At 42.7% G+C, this 19,680-nt stretch overlaps 1 protein-coding gene across 2 annotated transcripts in view; it reads right to left on the minus strand.

Moving 5' to 3' along the window:
* Nucleotides 1–4,234: 4,234 nt before the first annotated feature.
* The window catches only part of SMYD3 (SET and MYND domain containing 3), a 612,222-nt gene continuing 596,776 nt past the window's right edge, over nt 4,235–19,680 (minus strand). The window contains exons 11-12 of one of the 2 annotated variants that reach the window (XM_075924902.1): nt 14,660–14,768; nt 4,235–4,664 (exon numbers count right to left, since the gene is read on the minus strand). In XM_075924902.1, coding sequence (XP_075781017.1) covers nt 4,563–4,664; nt 14,660–14,768 — 211 coding nt within the window. In that variant the 3' untranslated portion in view covers nt 4,235–4,562. The remainder of the gene's footprint in view (nt 4,665–14,659; nt 14,769–19,680) is intronic. The other variant, XM_075924904.1, reaches the window with a different exon arrangement.

Genomic DNA, 19,680 nt, shown 5'->3' on the forward strand with positions numbered 1-19,680 from the left:
CCAAATAAGCGCATGACACCTCATTGTTGGCACACAAGACAGAACTCACTCCGCTCATGGATGGAAAAACTTAAGAGGGAACACTGATCCGGACTATTCTCATTGGCTCTCAGTGCTGCCATTGCTCCGTTTCCAATCCCTGTAACTACCTGCATCTGACCCTTCCCCCATATAATTTCCTGTTCATAATAGTAATAAAACGCTATGAAGCTATGCATTTCTGTGGGGATTACTGCACTTCTTGGGAGGTTGAAGCAACTTGGCCTGTGGCCTCGTGTCCTGCTATGCACTCCAGAAATGCTGCACATTTTGAATATTACTGCCGGGCAAGTGAATGCTTCACACTCTGGAACAAATTCAAACATCTTGACAGGCGCTCTTTCCCGACGTTGGCAGTCATGTGCCATGGCTATAAATTATGCCCAGAGTGTTTCTTTTCACTTTAAATGTGTTCTCGTCTCATAGTAATTAATGGTGTCAAGTTACTGGTGTGAAAAATCTGACTTTACAATGACTATAGATGAATTAAATGACAGTCATATCTACAGTAGCCACAACAAATCATTAGCAAGGAAAGCCACACCTTCCGTGATGTTTTCGAAGTTGTAAATTATTTCAGCTTAAATACACCTCACACATATTTACCTTTGCTAACATGTTTCTGGATTAAAAATTAATGTCGGCAGCCCTGGCAATAACAGTTCACTCCTTAACGGGCTTGGGGAAAAAGCTCTTTCCAATAAATGCTCTTCTCCCCACAGCGAGGACTATGCAAAATGATTTCTTAATTCAGCACCATCTTTATGTCCTAAATGACTCTCAGCACACTGACATGCAACCCTACCAACCGATAATTTTGGATACATAGAGGGAAGGAGTGTAATTGCTGCTTAAAGAAACGTGAAATAAGTGTACTGAAGTATGCTAACAATTCATTAATAGATTTGTAGGACGACTAAAATGTACAGGGCCAAATTCTCTGGTCCCTTTGTCCTGCCTAAAATATACAAAGAGGTTCTATATCTGCCAGACTACGAATTCTCAGCTGGTACAAAGCTGGTAGTGTTGCCAACCCCCAGTCTAGGAGGTGTTGTGGGGAAGGAAATGATGTGCCAAGGCAGGGCATAATACAACTCCATTCTGCCAGTTTACAGCTTGCGTATGCTCCTTCAGGGACCGTAACTAGCTCTTGCCCATTAAAAGTAGCCCCTGCCTGTTCTAATTTACACCTTGGCAAGGACAACTTGTGAATCAGACTGAGAAACAGTTTAGCATGCTGAAAGGATCTTTGCACAGGACATACTTTGGCCCATAACATTAGACTTAAGGTAATATTTTCCACAGCACCTAAATGACTTGGGCTTCTAAGTCTCATTTTCACAAGTGATATGGGCATTTAGAAGCCTGAATATCACTGAAAGACAATGGAACGTGGGCTAAGTGCAAATCTTAGGTGCGTTTGAAAATGCTTACCCTTGATCTGAAAGAAAAAAGGAGAGAGCTATTATGTACATGCTGGTTGTATTTAAATTACCTTGATGTTAAGACTTCTCAGTTTATTCTAGAAATTAAACACATTGTTAACAGTTAACACGCAAGGTGCTAATATATCTAACAGAAACATGAGCTGAAACTTATTGGCCTCTGGATCAAAAAGTTCAAATTCAGGCTTAGTGTATGCAGGGTCAACTTCATGGAAAACCAGGAAGTTGTACCTGTTTTTAACCCCACCCACTGACAAGAACATACAACTGGTGAGAGAAATGGAGATCGTGGGTGAAGTTTTTCCAGAGTGAAATGCATTGACTTCAGACGATGTCTGAACTGGATAATATGGTCTAAAGCCAGGAAGCTCAACCTTGAATAAAAGCCACTTCATCACAGAGTGACTTTGTAAGCCACAAGATCAAAACACTGTGATGACATGACAAAGTGTCTTGTAATCAGAACTGGAGACCCTGTGTGAGAATGCAGGACTCTTCTGTTGGACCAATCTGATGTCTGGTGCTAGAACCCTGGATAGACAGTCAGAGAGAAGTGGGTTTTTTGTTTGTTTTTTGGGGGTTTATTTTGGCAGGGTCATGCTCAGCTCAGATTAGGTGTGTCCAATCTAGGAGAATGTGGGGTTACAGTAAATTTGTAAGGCACGGGGAAGATCAGCTCCTCAGTTCTTTTCCATCTCCCTCTCTCCTGCACTGAAAGGAACAAAAGGTTTTCCTTTGCTTGGCACTCTACTGGCAGAGAGAGGTCCCCTCTGTTTTCCTGATGCCCCCAATCCCCTCCACTACTGGCTGTTGCAAGGGGAAGGGCCTTTCTCTCCCTTATCTGCCTTCCTCCTTGCTGCTGCTAGAAGTGGGATCACACTGGCCCTTTTCTTCCTTCCCCTCCCACACTGTCAGTGAGTTTGATCAGTGCTCCTCATTTTGTCTGGCCAATATATAAATCAGCCTGCCAGCAAATTGATAATCCACAGTTCTGCTCTGCCTTGGTCTATAATCAAGCATACATCCCCGACTACAGATATTGAGGAAGTTTTGTGCTCAGTCCTGACCAGTTTTATTTGGCTCTAGAGCAGAAGGCAAAAGGATCACTGGTCTGGATATATCCATGAGATAGTTTTTAAAGCAGTTGGAACTGAGGAACCCCATAATCATAATGACAATTGTGATAGAGTGGACTCACCACTGTGGCACTTCATGTTGGCTGTCCTGGGGTTTAGCTCTGTTTGCCAGTCCACCCTCTTCTGGTGATATCTTTCCACCGACCCTTCTTCTGCTCATGGACTGAGGTCAGTCCTAGGAACATCCTCTTCATGGCACAGTCCTACACTGTTGCCCCTGCATACACTAACTTTTTGATCCAGAGGCCACACCACACTCCATGTTCCCCCATTTCAGGAGACAGCATCACAGTTCCTCAGGGCAGCCACTTCTTCAGTGGAGGAAAGAAGGAAGGAACTCCAGGTGCTTGGAACCCTATAAATGGCAACCACTTGCTGCATCCCCTTCAACTCTCCCTGGGCCACTTTCCCATGGCCCTAGCACCCTCTTTGCCTTTGCTTCAGGGCCTGCAGATCTCTGCACCTCACCAGAAACTGCCTTTAACTCATTGGGTCCCTGCCTGCAGCACTGCTCTGTCCACAGTGTTTGCTGCCCTATGCCTGAACGGCAGCCAGTCCTCCTTCCTCAAGCTCCAGGGAGCGACTCAAGCTGTTCTGCTCTGCAGCCATTTTTATATGGGCCAATCCAGCCTTGCTCCCACAACCCCTCTCTGATTGGCTGCCTCTTGCAAAGGGCCCTTAAAAACCAGTGGGGGGAAGATGCCTCATTACAATGTCCCTTAAAGAAAAAATATATGGGGGCAAAATTCAGACCAGAATTTCAAACACTCTTAAATTCAGTCATGTTCTGATCCAATGCCTCAGTTTAGTTCATTATAAAGAGAGGAGACATTTATAAAGTATAGATATTGTTCTATTATTGGAAATGCTATAAATGTGCTGAGCCCCATTCAGGACACATGCTAAAGAGAGTTACTGCCTTGAAGAGCTTGCAGTTTAGAGGGTAAACTCATCCAGCACCTCACGTTTCTTTCCATTGACTTCCACGTGCTTGGAGTCAGGCCTTCAGAGACAGGATATGCTGGGAAATCAAGAGAAGGCATAATTTATGTTTTCTACGTATCTATTGATTCTGTGTCTGGGGCCAGATCCTCAGCTGATGTAAACCTGCACAGTCAATTGTCCACTGACTAAAATGGTACTAAGATTTACAACAGAGGTGGATGTGTAATTATATATTTACTCTTTTATTATGAACTCACACTTTGTGGGTATTGCAGAAAAAACCAGGGATCTGAATAAGCAGGGAAGATAGTGGTGATTTCACAAGAGGGGATTCAGAGATCATTCTCCACTAGGGTTGTGAACTTTCCCGACCGGATGGATCAGCCACTCTTGTCGCAAATGGCATCCGGTCATGAAAGCTAGCAACCCTCCACATAACGAGCAGCCTAGAAAGAGGCATTCAACAGACAGTGAGAGAAGGAAACCAACAGGATGGTGAGACAAATACGGGCTGGATCTCACTTTGGTTTTCAAACTCTTCCTATGTCCAGAGACATTTGAACCTGGGATTTTGATTCAAGCCCATTTATTAAAAAATAAAATCAGAGAAGGGTCATTTAAACACCTCATAAACAGCCAAAGGAGATGCTGATTTTTGCACAGCAGCAGTCGGTATAAAGGTATGTTTTATTGCCAACATGTTACATTAATTGCTAAGACTTGTTTGCTATTAAGTTGCTCCCCAGAAAGTAGACTCCTCAAAATGGCCTATATCCTTCCACATTTGAATTCAGTGAGGAAAATTACCGCACAGAGCAGCAAAGCTAATAAACATTAAACATTTTAGCAAAGGAAACAGGGCCAGATCCAAACCCTACCAAACTCAATGGGAGTCACTCCAGTGAATTCAGAGAACTTTGGTTCAGGGCATAGATGTCAATTAAAAAACTTGCTTTCCTTTTCCCCCAAATGTTAGTTTTCCAGCCTGAGATCATTCTCACTGTCCTTGTATGGCAGCTTCACACTGGTCCTTAAGTTTCATCAGCTCTTGTACCAGGCTGTGATCTGCTCCATGTGTTACTTTCATAATGTTGTAAGCCTTGAGAAGAGGAAAAGGGACAAGTTAGTTCACCATCTCTTACCTTCAAGTTCACATCTATAGCTCCACTTTAGGGCAGCGGTTCTCAACCTGGGGATATACAGGTGATTTACGGAAGTACATCAACTCATCTTGATATTTGCCTAGTTTTACAACAAGCTACATAAAATGCATTAGCAAAGACAGTACCAACTGAAATTTCACACAGTGACTTGTGTGTACTGCTCTATAAACTATACACTTAAATGTGCAGTATTAGCATGCCAATTTATGTTATAATGGCAATTATGAGAAAGTAAGCAATTTTTTAGTAACAGTGTGCGGTGACACTTTTGGATATCTCTGTCTGGTTTTGTAAGCAAGTAATTTTTAAGTGAGGTAAAAGTTGGAGGGTACACAAGACAAATCAGATTCCTGAAAGGGGAACAGTAGTCTGCGAAGATTGAGAGCCACTGCCTTAGGGAACACAATCTACATGTGAATTTTGCTATGCTGCCTACCCTGCTATTCCCTTTCTGTTGTGCTATAGAGTCCCTGCCTTAATAATTCCTGAAATGCCCCCATCTCAACTCACACAAAGGCCATTACTTCTAATAAGGTACTTCCTGATTCATTTACACTCCTTTGAGATTTCTGCTCAGGTTCTCATATCTGACCAGATTTCAATCCTTTTGCTGTTGTGGAAGACTCCTTTCTTAAATAGTGTTCCAAAGCCTTATTTGGAATTGAAATAATATGATGTGATGTGTTGAAAAAGTAAACAGAACAATAATATTTTATTTCCAGTGTTCAGAGGTTGACAAATGGAGGGCTATACATGCTAGATTATCTTTACATTTACTTCCAATTAACTATTTTTAAGGGGAGAGTGGCAGAAGGATTGAACAAACAAATCAGAAGGCAGTTGTAGAGCAAATCACAAAGTGCATAAATTTCTGCTGGTTATGTAGGCTCTGAGCTATCCCTGGGGCTAGACAGTTTAAAAAAAAGTGGAGGAGGAAGGTATATCTAAGTCAAAAAGAAACATTTTTGACTTTGTTAGAGGAACCCAAGTATCTGAAATAAAATCTGAAATCCTAAATTTGCCTTGTCTTATTTTATAGATATTCAAATCTGGTCATATTTTGCTAAATTCTTGTATTTACATTTGTTCATAGGGCAGTTATTTTCCCTGAAAAAACATATCAACTTTTCTAACATTCCATGTTTTCCTCACTAACGTGATACTTCTAAAGGGAAGGTCAAAAAACATCTCAATAAAGTTGTGGGAAATTTCACGTCACACAACCCTAGGTATTAAAATATGTTTAATGGGCTATTTTTTTAATAGAAAAGAAATATAAAAAACTATCAGAGTAAAAACCAGCTCTCATCTGATAGAGGCATACAAAAAAAGTGACACATGGACTGGTAATGGCCACTTATATGATAGAAGAGCCATCCTGGCAGTGCAGATTAAAATAGAATAGGCAATGATGGATTTATTGACAGGTACATTTTACCACCTGAAAAAGTAGCAACTGTGGCCTCATAGGCAGAACATGCTGTAGACTGCAGTGTCCATGTTAGCGGACTGGAGACATAGGCATGCCTAGATCTTAGGGTCAATGCTAGCTAGCCAGACAACTGGAATGCCTGTGTTTAAAAAAGCAAATAAAACCCCAAAACTTTAATAGTAAACCTTTGTTCGAAATGATGTCACTATCAACGCTGATCAACATTTTGCAGACAGCTTATTTGTCACAAAAGGCAGTTTTGGTTGATGCAAAACTATTTGTGAACTTGACAGGAATGTGCCAAATAGTTTCAGTCTGAAAATAAAAAATCTGGCTACATTCACAATAGAAGGCAGGGAAGAAAGGAGGGTGGCTATCATCTCATTTTTAGCCCTGTGGTTAAGCTCTCAGAAGGGATATGGAAGACTACTGACTTCAAATCCCTACTCTAGAGCATGAATTTGAACCTAAGTGTTACCTAGATGTGTGTCCTAACCATCAGGTTTATATGCTAGTTTGGGATAGTGTTCTCTCAGTCGATCCTGTTGAAACCGCTCCTCTTTGTATAACATACCTGACCAGTCATTGGTCTCTAGAGTGAAGTGGTTAGGGCACACAAACTAGTGAAACATTCCAAGTGAAATGACCTGTTTCAAATCATCCAAAATGGATTGTTTCAATTTGCAATTATCTGCTTGGAATTTTCCATTTTAGTTAAACCTGAAACTCCTTTCTTCCCCCTTGATTTCAAACTACCAAAGAACTAAAAAAAAAATCATTCACCCAGCTCTAGTCATCAGTAATGAACAAAACCCTTCTCTTCCCTCCCAGACATCTCATCATTACTGTGGCAAATATTGCAACTGGTCTCTCTCATTTCATTTTTCCTGGGTGAACATCTCCTTACTGCAGAAGGCCCCAATTAAGCCCTGCATTAAGGGTCATACCCTGGTTCCATTAAAATCGAAGGCAAGAGTATCAGTGTCATCTTAAACTCTCATACTGGACCCACTGGAGGGCTTAAGTGGAGCAGAAGGCCTTGGCCTAATGCAGGCCTGCTTTCCTGAGGTGATTGTCACTCTCAGTGCAACACATTTTCTGAACAAAACAAGCTGAAGCTCAGAATGGCAAATGCAGTTCCTGTTTTCAGAACACTAGTCTATTCTCTAGCCAGACTATGTCTCTCACACTAAATAAGAGAGCTGAGGCTGGATCTTGTGATCTCCATCTCGGCTTAAGGAATCAATCTAATTATGAAGAACTACAGTAATCATGCCTCTGTGACACAGGGCATAGTGTCATCAGCTGCACAGTTTCTCCCTCAAGAATATAAAAACCCATTAGATGACTAGTCTGAATGTGCCTCTGTGAATGCAAATGAAAGCACAGCACATTCACTTGTGTCTGATTTTAACTGGGATGAGAAGAGGTGCTGAACAGCACAGATGCATGCGCCCATATGCAAATGTATTGCCACGTTACTCCATCATGATGAAAGAAGAAAGAAAACTGCACCGCACTGATATGGTGCAATGTGAAGGTCAGTATACCGACACATTATTTTTGTTTCTCCAATGCTGCTTGATTAAAACAAACGCTTGTTGCACAGGGCAAAGAACAACAAATGCCTTTTAGAACTAGCCTCATTTTACAATAATCATAGCCACTGTTACTAATGGAAGCAGGGCCTAAAACAAAATCTGTTCGTATAAAGGGAAATTTCTCAGGTGTTGCATGGCAGCTGAGGTGAGAGGGTTTACCCGGCTTTCTCTTCCACTTACCGAAGGGTAATAATTTGTGATGGATTATGCTGGGAAAGGACACGATTCAGCATGTGGATGTGTCCCCATATTATTCATTTAAAAAACTCTTACTTGCATCTTTATGAACATCATCTGGGGGCATAGTGAAGAAATTGATCCTGCTCATTTCTAGTGACAGGCACCCCAGAGTGGAGGGCCAGGGTAGTGCTGTAACAGAGGACTCATGAGCAGAACATCAGGGCAGCCGGGACACTGCATTGAATAGATTGGCATGGATAGGATGCTAGGGGGAAGGGTCAGATACACTTTGAGGGTTTGCTCAAAGAGCTGCACTTCCTCAGGAAGAGACCCATGGTTCACAGTGTTGCCTATTACCCTGGAGGACAGAGCATACGGTATCCTGATAAATGAGCTGGGCAGGATCCCAGCACTTCTGTCTGGCCTTTTAAGGAGCGATGATGCCCCAAGCAGGTCCCAGAAGCAAGCAGGGACTGAACGTTGCCCGACCATTCACCGCCCCAATCTGCCTTGTGCAGCCAGTCAAAGGCCAGATACCATCTGGCCTCAAGTGTCACAAACCCATGGAATGATGGGGCAGTTATCCAAGCCCCATGGATAGCTTGAAAGTCAAGAAGGAACTATGCTGCAGTCCCATGGATCAGCCCTGGGATGGAATGTGAATTCCAGCCCAATGCTCCCTAATTCCAAGACAAAGCCCCGCTGTGACAGGCTTTAATGGGGAGGAATTACCTTTCTGAACTGTGATAGGTAATTATTATTTAAATCCGTTTTTACTGCTTCGGCCAACACGTACCCTAGCAGTCAATCATACCCTCTCTCATTGGCAGGGGTTTCCCATGAGCTGTAGGCACACACTTCTGCTACTGCCCTAACATGACCATACTGCTCCTGTTGTAGTATCTTGTCTTCTGATAGCTCACTAGTGCACTTCCATGACTGCCAATTTAGTAGAGCCTTTCCTGGCTCTTCAAAGTCAAGCTGGTTATTAGGACTGTGGCTCATCTATAGCTATTTTCTGGAAAAGGTTTCACTGAATTATAATCTTATTCTCACTTGTTCATTTTTTTTCAAACTTTTTAGTAAGGCAAAGTAATAATAAAACAACACCACACTACATCATACATTACCTGTTCAGGATTAGGTTCGCATTCAAAAAACTTGGTTAAATATTCTGGCTTGCCAACTGGACAACACTCCTCTTCTAGACAATATGACCAAATTTCTAAATGCCTGTCCTCTTTTTGGCTGTTCTCCTGTGCACGTATATGGTGCGGAAGCTTTTCCGCTACAAGGACAGTCTGTATTTTCCTATACCACTATTCCACAGAGAGGTTACATTTTTCCAAATCATGAACAATGCAGAGTGTAGCTATTAACAATAAAAAAATTAATTTGCTTTTGTTAAAATTAGCCAGTTTCAGATTGTATTCCAGAAGTACAGTATTGCCTCCCTGTAATGTGGCCATTTCCTATTGGAGGATTCAATGTACTTTTACAACCAGAAATTACTATGGTGTAGGAGAGCCATCACAAAGCCCGTTGCCTAATTTAACCCCCATTTTGGGGCTACGGAGAGAAGAGCTAAATACTGCAGGCGATTAGTAGAGGCCTGACCTAGGCTAACATGGAAGGTAGCAATAAGGGCAGCCAAGGGGAAGGGACATGAAATGTATGCATTTGGGGGGGGCGCTTAGGGTTGAAACACTCCACACATGATGCAAAGGGGGTTGTCAACCAAAACACTGGAGTAGTGGCCATGGAAATCAGATTACATGGGATTTACATGAACAATGTGAATCTTACTCAGATCCCAATTCTTTCTGCATATCCAAAATCCTTCTTAATGCTAATACTGAAATCAGTCTGTCTAATGTTCCAGGAAGGATGCTATTCAGTGTTGGAATGCATGAAACAGTGGCTTGTAGTAGCTGACAGTTTCTGCTCCTGAATACAAGGAGGGAGGACTCTAACACATCTAATTGCAAAGGGCCAAATCCAGCCCTGGTATTACTCTATGGCTGTGTCTACACTGGGCCACTTATTCTGGAAAATCAGCCGCTTTTCCGGAATAAGCTGCGAGCTGTCTACACTGGCCCTTGAATTTCCGGAAAAGCAACGATGCTCTACTGTACAAAATCAGCCGCTATTCTGGAAAAACTATTCTGCTCCTGCTCGGGCATAAGTCCTTATTCCGGAACACTGTTCCGGAAAAGGGCCAGTGTAGACAGCCTAGTAGTCTTTTCCGGAAAAAAGGCCCTGATCGCGAAAATGGTGATTGGGGCTGTTTTCCGGAAAAGCGCGTCTACATTGGCCACAGACGCTTTTCCGGAAAAAGGGCTTTTCCAGAAAAGCAGCCTGCCAATGTAGATGCTCCTTTTCCAGAAAAACTGAAAACGGAATAGTATTTCGGAAATTCATGCCAGTGTAGACGTAGCCTATGGGTTTATCTAAGTTACACCAAAGATGGATTTAGCAGAAAAAGCCATATTCTACTTTGATTTACATGGGTATTGTTCCATGCAGGCAGACTAAAAGAGGATCAGAACTTGGCTCAAATGAAGAGCGAGATGTGACCTGCCCTTATGATGCTGCACAAGACAGCCCATTACCTGCATTATCACAGGTCACAGAGCACGAGAGGTACGTCTACACTGCAACACTATTTTGAAATAATGTCAAAATACTATTAAGCTGGAGTACTTCTTACTCCGACTTCCATAACCCTCATTGTATGAGGAATATGGGAATTCAGAGGAAGAGTGATCTCTTTCAAAATAAGTGCTGTGTTGACGCTCCCTATTTCAAAATAAGATACGCCATGGACCTAGCTCAATTTGCGTAGCTTATTTTGAGTTAAGCCCTGCTGCATGGGGAATGGGTTGAGTCTCATCTTTTATTTCCTGAATACATCAACCACTGGTCTGGGTGGGGAATTAATTAGCTAAGTTGAAGATCAGTAGCAGATTACTCACCTAGGAAAGAAAAAAGAGAGCAAGTCTAGAAACTGTGATTCTGTGATCACAGAACCTGGTCAGTTCCTGGAGAAGCACACCTATGTGCTGCCCTTACTCATGGCAGACTGTAAAGTGAGAATATATTTTAAAATGCCTAAATGTCCATTTGTTCATTCGGCCAGATCTATGAGGATTCTCCTGTTGATCCTATCTATGTAGTTTCCTACAGTAACATAAGAGAATGAGGAGCAGTGTTGGGCACCTGAGACACAAGAGCTTGAGACATGAGAGAATAAGAAAAACGAATACTGACACAACGCACGGACACCTATTAGAATGTTATAGTAACATCTATGAAAGCTGAACTCAGACTGAGGATTCAAAACATCTCCTGAGCATGTTTGAACTGCGCATGTTTGCAAGCTATAAATGTCATAGGGGAAATGGCAACACAGATTAGCTTGCACCTGACAGCCATATGGCTCACTTCTGAATAATGAAAGAGAACCAGAATTGATTACTTTCTCATCAGCTTTTTTAATAACCACAATTGGACACAATTTAAATTAAACCTATCAAGTGAGGATTTAACTTACTAAGACTTGCTAAGACAGACATCACATTAAATACTAATTTATTATTAAAAACATGGAAGTTATCAACTATGCAACATACATTCATAATCGGTTGTTAAACTTCAATTAATCTGTAAACACTGTTGTAAAGAACATAAAATACTAAGTTACACATGTAATATATGGATATTAAGTAATGGGAATACAAATTCACAGACAATGTCTGCATTGAAGGCTACAACTCTTGAGTTTGTCTATTGTATCACTTCTAAACAAACACAAAAGGTAAGTGAAAAGAAATAAACTAATATAACTCTATATTTTGGCTCATAGTTACCCCGATGGAACGAAGAATAAAATCAAGACCATTTACAAGAACCATCTGAGGGAAAAGGAGGAGAAAGAGGCAACATTATCTTAGTGCATCTGTGTCTTGGAATTCAGGGAGTGCAGGATCAAACCACATCATGTTAACAAGAAGCGACAAACTCTGCTCTCTGTTAAATCAGTGCAGCTCCATTGTCCTCAAAGGCCATCAGCAGGTGACCATTAATCTGCTATGCCTGATTTTGCTTGTATTGACATCATTAGCTGCAATCTTCCCCCGTGTTTCACTGTTTAGTGATTGTCTCTCACTGTACTTCTTATAAGAATGGGATTAAGGCGTGGAGAGACAAAATGACTCGCTCAAGGCCACAGAGGAAGTGTGTGTCAGAGGAAGAAACAGAACCCCTGGAAAAGAAGTAGGGTTCAGTGAGTAGGGCACTGGCTCAGGATTTTGGAGGTTTGGCTTTAATTCCTTGTTCTACCACTGCCTTCCAGGATGACAGTGGGCAATTCACGTCACCTCCGTGTGCCTCAATTCCCTACTTGTAAAAAGGTGGTAACTGTTTCCCTATTGCACGGGGGTGGTGTGAGGACAAACACATTACAGGTTGTGAGGTGATGGGGCTATCAGTACCTTAGACAGGAATAACCCACATCTCCTGAGTCAGACTGCCTTAACTGCATGGCCCTCAACCCACCTCACTCTGTGTAGCTTGTGCTCCTTTGCTTCAGTAACACGATCTGAATCAATGATATTTCCTATTGCTCCTTTGTATTGAAATAAGAATCTTTTAGGAGTCATTTATCATTTAAGAGCACAAAGTGTACTGGAGGGAAAGGGGTCTGAGCTCATTGTAAACACAGAACAGAAGGTGATGATTTGGGGGTAGTCAGGCATGATGATCACTTCTTTTAATTTGCTAACTTACACTCTTGGGGAAAAAATAATGCTCAGAAACCTGTATCGGACTCCCATTTACTTCAGTGAGAGCCATGCATATGCTCCCAAAAGCGATGATTAGCTGTGTATGCCAGGGACGAGAGAATGCTGAATATGCCCGGCCTTTGTGAGAATGGCTGTCCTTGCCACCAGGTCTGAGGAAGCCGTACCCTTATCGATGTATACCTGAAGCTGATGAAAAGCTTGACATTCCCAGAATTCCCCAGAGCTCTAGGATGCAAATGTTCTCTCGGCCCAAGTCGGTTCTCAATGTATCTCCACTGACTTCAGCAGGGTTACTTCAGATTTACACTAATGTGAGAGAAATTTCGGGCCCTCAGTACACAGCATCAGCTATTTCTGTTTGTTTGGCTACGCTGTAGCAGCTTCTGGGCAGTGCCGGGTCTCACATGAACGTGAGTCCCACAAAGAACAGCATGGGAGTGAGCACAAAATGAAACTGCTGCTTCAGCTTGCCTTGTAGCAAAGCATACCAGTTAGGCGCTGTGCAGCGTTTGTGTTTTATGATGTGAACAGAAAGCCTTGTCTGGCGTCAGTGCTGAGACTTAGTCTAGCCTAGCAGCAAAAAGACAAGAGGATGGAGCAGATGGCTTTCTGAGGCAATGAGCAGAGGAAGAAAGCAGAGGATGTCAGACTCCAAAGATGGGGGAAGAGACTGGGGTAGGACCTTACTGTCTGTAGCTCCTTCGGGCCTGACTCTGAAAAAGGCAACATCAATAATACAAAGTAGTAACCCGGAGGCCACCATGAGGAGGTGCAGGGGTAGAAAGTCTTCCCAGGAGAAATGACGCAGTAGAGACTGGAGGATTGGATGGGAAATGACTTATAGTCTAAAGGGTCCAAAAGCTGCTGTGGAGCAGAGATACAAATCGCCTGCGTCTATGCTGTCTCTCTATTTTTTTTAAATGGTAATAATGGTAATATAACAACAGGGCAGATCAGAGCCTGAGCTGGAAGGAAGTAAATATAAACTCAGTGCAGGCACAACAGAGATGTCTTAAAAACCTAGAATATAACTCAATAGGAAGCACCTGCTCACAAGGGTGGATATAGGGCAGGGTGAACGGGGCGGCCGCCCCGGGCCCCGCGCTTAAAAAAGCCCCGTGCATGCGCCGTGGCAAAGGGGGGGCCCCGCGGAGTTATGCTGCCCGGGGCCCCGCAAAACGGTCATCTGCCCCTGCCTGCCCAAACAGATCCAAGTGAGGGAGCCTACCGGAATGATGAAAAACAGCAAAGATTAACAGAAGCTGCGTGTTTATTTGAAGTGTAACTCATAAAAAAATTCAAGTGTTAAACCAAATTGAGCTCCTTTCTCAACACCGCAAGCCCGGAACCTGGGCAAATAGAGGAGAGAGGTCTGTGGAAGCACAATTTGGGCAATGCAGTGTAACTCTTGTTATCTTCCTTCCACAGTTCCTTTTGGAATTATATCCACTTTTCCTTCCCTTTAGGAGGAGGAGGAGTGCATGTGGCTATTTAACAATTCCTGTTTCTCCTTCTTTTTTACCCTGCACACCCACACTGGCAAGAAACAACTGAGGGCATAATTAGATATAATAAGAAGGGGGAAGAACAGTATAATGCATTGAAATATTTTTACTCTTCTCCTATTTAATAGCTGTTTTCCATTCAAGGTTAGGGGGTGATTAATGGTACCTTCACGCTACTGACTAGTAATTAAAAATGACTGATATTAAAGGAATCCTGCACTTGAAACATTATAAGCAACAATGACCCATCACCACGCTTTGCAATTATTGCCTGGGGAGTTGGCACTGAGAGAAAGACTGGGGAATGGTATTCAGAAGAGCAAGGTGCAATCAGACATGAAAGGGGAGGAATACGTGGAGGATTCATGAAGAATACGGGAGGAGAGGAACACAATAGGCAACACTGACCTGCTTCAAGGTCTCCAGTGCTTGAGGAAACATGTCTTGACTATGCTGCAATTTGCCCACTCTCATCATCTGGACAGCCCTCAAGGGATGAAAGCCGGAATAATACAAACTGTGGAGAAGAGGAAGAAAAATATAGTGTCACTCTGTCAGCTCTCACCTTCACAGTCCCTGCCTCGGTGGAGAGCTATTAGGGTGGAGTTGCAAAATCATTGTGAATTTTAATAAAGTACTCAGGGAAAATTAGCTGCACTCCTGAGAAGCATGAAATACTGAGGGGAATTAACAAATTATTATTCTCTGTCTCTGTGGAATGCCTTTTACATTATCCTCTTAGAAAGTGACAGGGGATGGGATTATCTCATATAGTGCTGTTGGATAATACAATCACATTTACTGTACTTCGTGTTCAGAGAGAGAGAGAGAGAGAGAGAGAGAGAGAGAGAGAGAGAGGTTCAGTCTCAATACCACCAAGCCAATTTCATTTTTAAACAGAAGTTTCAACATGGAGCCCAACTCAAAGTTCCTCATTGAAGGCAAATCCATAGGAGGGAAATGTATGAGAACTTTATGACAAAAACAGAATGTGCTGATTTTGACAAATGCCCGAAGAGCACCCCACTCATAAAACAATTGGAAGAGAATGCGTTCCAGGAAGCTGCTTGTCACCGGGCCGGGCACTGTCTGGAGAAAGCTTCGAGAGGATGGAGGATGTATTTGCTCTCTCACATATGCTCCCACTAACCCGAGTTTTGCACAAGGCCAATGATCCATTAACTTCACTGGTGTCACTCCTGGCATACTATATGTAATGCAATGGTATCACTAACTACTTTTAGTATACTATAGAAATGTCAGTATTGTATGGCAATCATTCTGCATTTCTAAAATTGCAGATCGTATCTTTATTAATCACGTGCATTGAAGATTAAGGCCCAAACTAGTTATGATTCAGCAAGGATTAGTGTCACATTTGATCAATAGGAATAATCCATTTTCTCCATTACACCAATAATGAACTCTTAAAAGTTCTAAGTATAATCATTGGGAGAAGCACTGACCAGGGCTGGCCCTACCATGAGGTGAACTGAGGCGGCCGCCTGAGGTGCCAGACTGTGAGGGCGTGCCACTAAGATCCAGAAAATTGTGTCTCCTGCTGGTGCATTTGTATTCTCTCTGCTCTAGATGCACAGAGATGGTGGAGTGCTGTGCTGGAGGAAGGAGGGCACAAGAGACCTTTCAAAGTTTTGGCCCAAGCAAGGGGGCATAGGGGCGTCATTTGAGCTCTCCACCTCAGGTACCAAAATGTTGTGGGCCGGCCCTGGCACTAACTATAAAATCCCTATTAAGAGATATGTCCTCTTTTACAATTCAACACAGTTTTCAAAATGGTGGATGAGATTCTCCTTTCGCATAGCCTGTCCTTACACCTATGAGATTCCATTGATTTCAGCAGATTCATTCCTGATTTACACTAGTGTAGGTGAGAAGAGACACAGCGTCCAGGGAAATTAAAAATAACCTGATAACAAATTACATGATTTGAACAAGTTGGATGTACAGGAAATGCACAGACAATCCATATGAAAGGGAGATAAATTATACTGAAAATGCAGCCTTCAGTAAATATAGCCAAGGGCTGGGGCCTGCAATGGCTGCTGGCCTGCTGTGGGGATAGGTTAGATTGCAGGATGATTTCTTTGATCTTTTTTTCTGACCAGAAGGAATTGAGAACCCCTAGAGTAGAGTGAAGCAAAAAAATAAGCATGAGATAGTGAACATGGCAGTCAAAGATTTCAAGAGTCCAGGACTCCGAACAGACAAGTGCTTTGAACACTTGAAAATAACCAGTAGGTTTATTTTTAGTTTTCCATTTTGGTGTTAAATCTGTTGGCATTGGGACATCCTTCCAAAGTTACAGTGGCAGCAAAATCTAATAGAAGCTGAAGAGGCCAGATTCTGGTGTGATTATAGAGGAGCAATAGTAACTTCAATGTTGGCTTAAGGGATAGACATGGTTAGTATGCAAGTATTTACAATACCTTTTAAAACTTTTTAATAGCTATGTAAGTGGTTCATATCCAGCTGTATGCCTCTATCCCAGTGTGTGTCAAAGTGGACCGCTGGTGAACCACAGCCAATGGAAGCCGCAAGGGTCCATGGCTGCGGAGCCAGTAAGTAAATGACCCGGAGCAGCCCATTAGCAGCTTTCTCAAAGTAGGCCCACGGCAACAGGACTGCTACACTGGGGGACGGGGTAAAACGGGGACCAGCTGCAGCCATCTCTTCCTCAAAAAGAGAACTGTATATGGAAGAATACCATCCAAAGCTCTGGGTCACTAGGACCCAATGGTGCCTCCCCCACACCTCTTTTCCACCACCATGTGGCCTTGGGGAAAAACTGCCAGAGCTGCTGCAGAAGCAACCAAAAGAGAGATCTCCTGACATTCCGACAGCTTGCAACAGTTTTGACTGGATTTCCTGATACGCTGATTGCAGGCTGCCCCAACCCTCTCCCCTCCCCTGGCGACAGTCTCATCTTAGCTTCACTCCATGCCTGCCCCTTCTATCCTCTTTCCTCTATGCCCTGTCTCCTTCACTTCCCGTTCCCTTCCCTTTTCATTTATCTGATCCGCTCCTAACTAAACCGACCTATAAAAAAACAACCAAGAAACTAATATGATATTTGCAGCCATCACACCGTTCACTTTGCTAATATATTCTACTCCTCGCCCCCACCCTGTGTGTGTGTCTGGTCTGTTAAGACTGTAAACTCTCTAGGCTGGGGCCCTATTCCTGGTTGGTCTTTAGGCACTAGTGTTATAGACATGAATATAAAGTAATAATATCAGGCTTCTTAGGTCCTGATCCTGCCATTATAGCATGCATACAGGCTGTTGAACTTGCACTGCCTTCAGCAGGGCTGTGTGGGGGCAGAGCAGTTTGCCCATGCATTACTAGGGCTCTAGCCTATAAGTTTCTCAAGGCTAGAGCTGTCTCTTTCTTTGCATCTGTGCAATGTCATGAATGGGCGGGGGCCCCAAAATTGAATAACAACTGAGCTATGCCAGATTTCCTAGGGTTGTATCTAAGATTAGAATTTGCCTGTGTATTCTAATAGATATTTGTCTCCAGTTCTTAAGCTAACTGCAGTCCATGAAGATTTAGGGTTATGGTATGTATGATACCAGACGAAGCAGAAGGCAATTAAACAATGTCAGGCACACAACCAAGAACACTTCGAGCCATAAACTAACACAAGTGGAAATTTAAAAAGAGGCGGTAGAGGAAGCAAGCGTGAAACTGAGAGCCCTGAGTACATAAATATTTACAAAGCTGTTTTCCTGTGCTCATTTATGTGCTGATCTTATGCATGTGTTTAGTTATATTTTGCAAGCCTTAGAGCTGACATCTGAAATAGCTATTTGTCATCATTTTCTGGAATAAAGCTGTTGAACTATTGGCACATCTTTTGTGTAGGCATATTCATGGTGCAAGCTTACTAACGGAATCTGTGCAATATGCAGCTCCTCTGGGAGAAATGCAGACAGACAAAATACCATTAGCTTCTTCACGACATCCTCATGCCTGAGTACTGTCAAAAACATGGAGCATGGCAAGGACTAAGATGATGTCTCGGGCATTTGCGAAGTGATATATTATCCCCAACAGTTGCTCTGATCAAAACAAGTGGTTAAAATTAAGACTCAGGAACAGATTTACCCGCTGGGGGATTGACATCTAGAGATCATCACTAAGAGGCTAAAAGACAATTACATAGAAACACATACTGTAAAAAACACTAAGGCTTAAGGAAGCTTAGAGCCTCAATCTAGAAGGATTTTCATGGATTTATCTGGGTCTAAAGTATAGTAGGAACAGAGAAACTTATTGAGAGCTAAAATAAAGGCTCAGAGTTCCATCGAGTCCATCTTTCTGACCAAAATTTGATAGTGTAAAGGAAGGTACAACTAATAGGTCAGGCAACACTGTAAATGAAGAGGGTTGGGGGACTTTGAAAGGATGGAAGGATCCATGGGACTAGAACCCTGGTGTGTGGAGCCTGGGATGGCTGGCATTCCCACAATGTCACTGGGAGGGCAGGGTACATGGAGATTGGGCACTGTGGGAAGTACTGCCTCAGTATCCTCAACCTGTTTTCCACTGAGGGCCACATATGCAGCTCTCTCTGTGTTATGTGGGCGGTATGGCTCTGAAGTTGTCATATGGCGTGCAGCTGTGTGCTGATTGGGCCACGGGTTGAAAACTACTGCAGCCCTCTGATTGGTCAAGAGCATTATTTAACCCTAGATGGTGCCCCAAGAAGTGGTCTGGGCACTACACAGACTTCTGGACTGCTGCAACTCCAGATGGCACCTTGCTTTTGGATCTTTGGTCTCCGATCCTTTCCTGAGCCTGACTCTTGCTTTCTGATTCCAGCCTGGTACTACCTCTGATCTCCAAAACCAGCCTGATTGTGACTCTGAATCTTCCTTAAATCTGGCTGTAGTGATTCCTCAACTCCTGCTCACGGATTACCATCTTGTGGCCCTCCTTGACATGTGGATACCAGTCTAGCTGGGACTGTTCAATCAGACTGCCTATGGCCCAGTCCCTTAGAGAAGAAGGCTTTTCAGTTCTGTAGATTATCACATTATGGGATTGTACCTACAGCTGGTGAAAGCCAACCTGGCTTCATTGACGTCAATAGAACAATGTCATTTTACACCTGTTAAATATATGGGCTATATTCCAAAAAATGAGATTTAATTATCTTTGCTTCCATAGCTTCTTTGAAAAAATCAACCCCCTTTTTCAGTTCAGCTCTGATACTTGTCTGCAACAGTACCAGACTATATACTTTGTAGAGAAGTATTTACTGTTCCTAAAATATTTGCTATTAATTTCTTTCTAATATTATAAGACATAATAAAAAAATCACCACAGACTGATCTGTTTTCAATGCACTTCTTTTTCTTTAAAACTGTGCCATTATCAAATCCACACAATTCTTCCCCTTTCCT

The sequence above is a fragment of the Pelodiscus sinensis genome, chromosome 3 (genome assembly GCF_049634645.1).
Source record: "Pelodiscus sinensis isolate JC-2024 chromosome 3, ASM4963464v1, whole genome shotgun sequence".
In the NCBI taxonomy this organism is placed as follows: Eukaryota; Metazoa; Chordata; order Testudines; family Trionychidae; genus Pelodiscus; species Pelodiscus sinensis.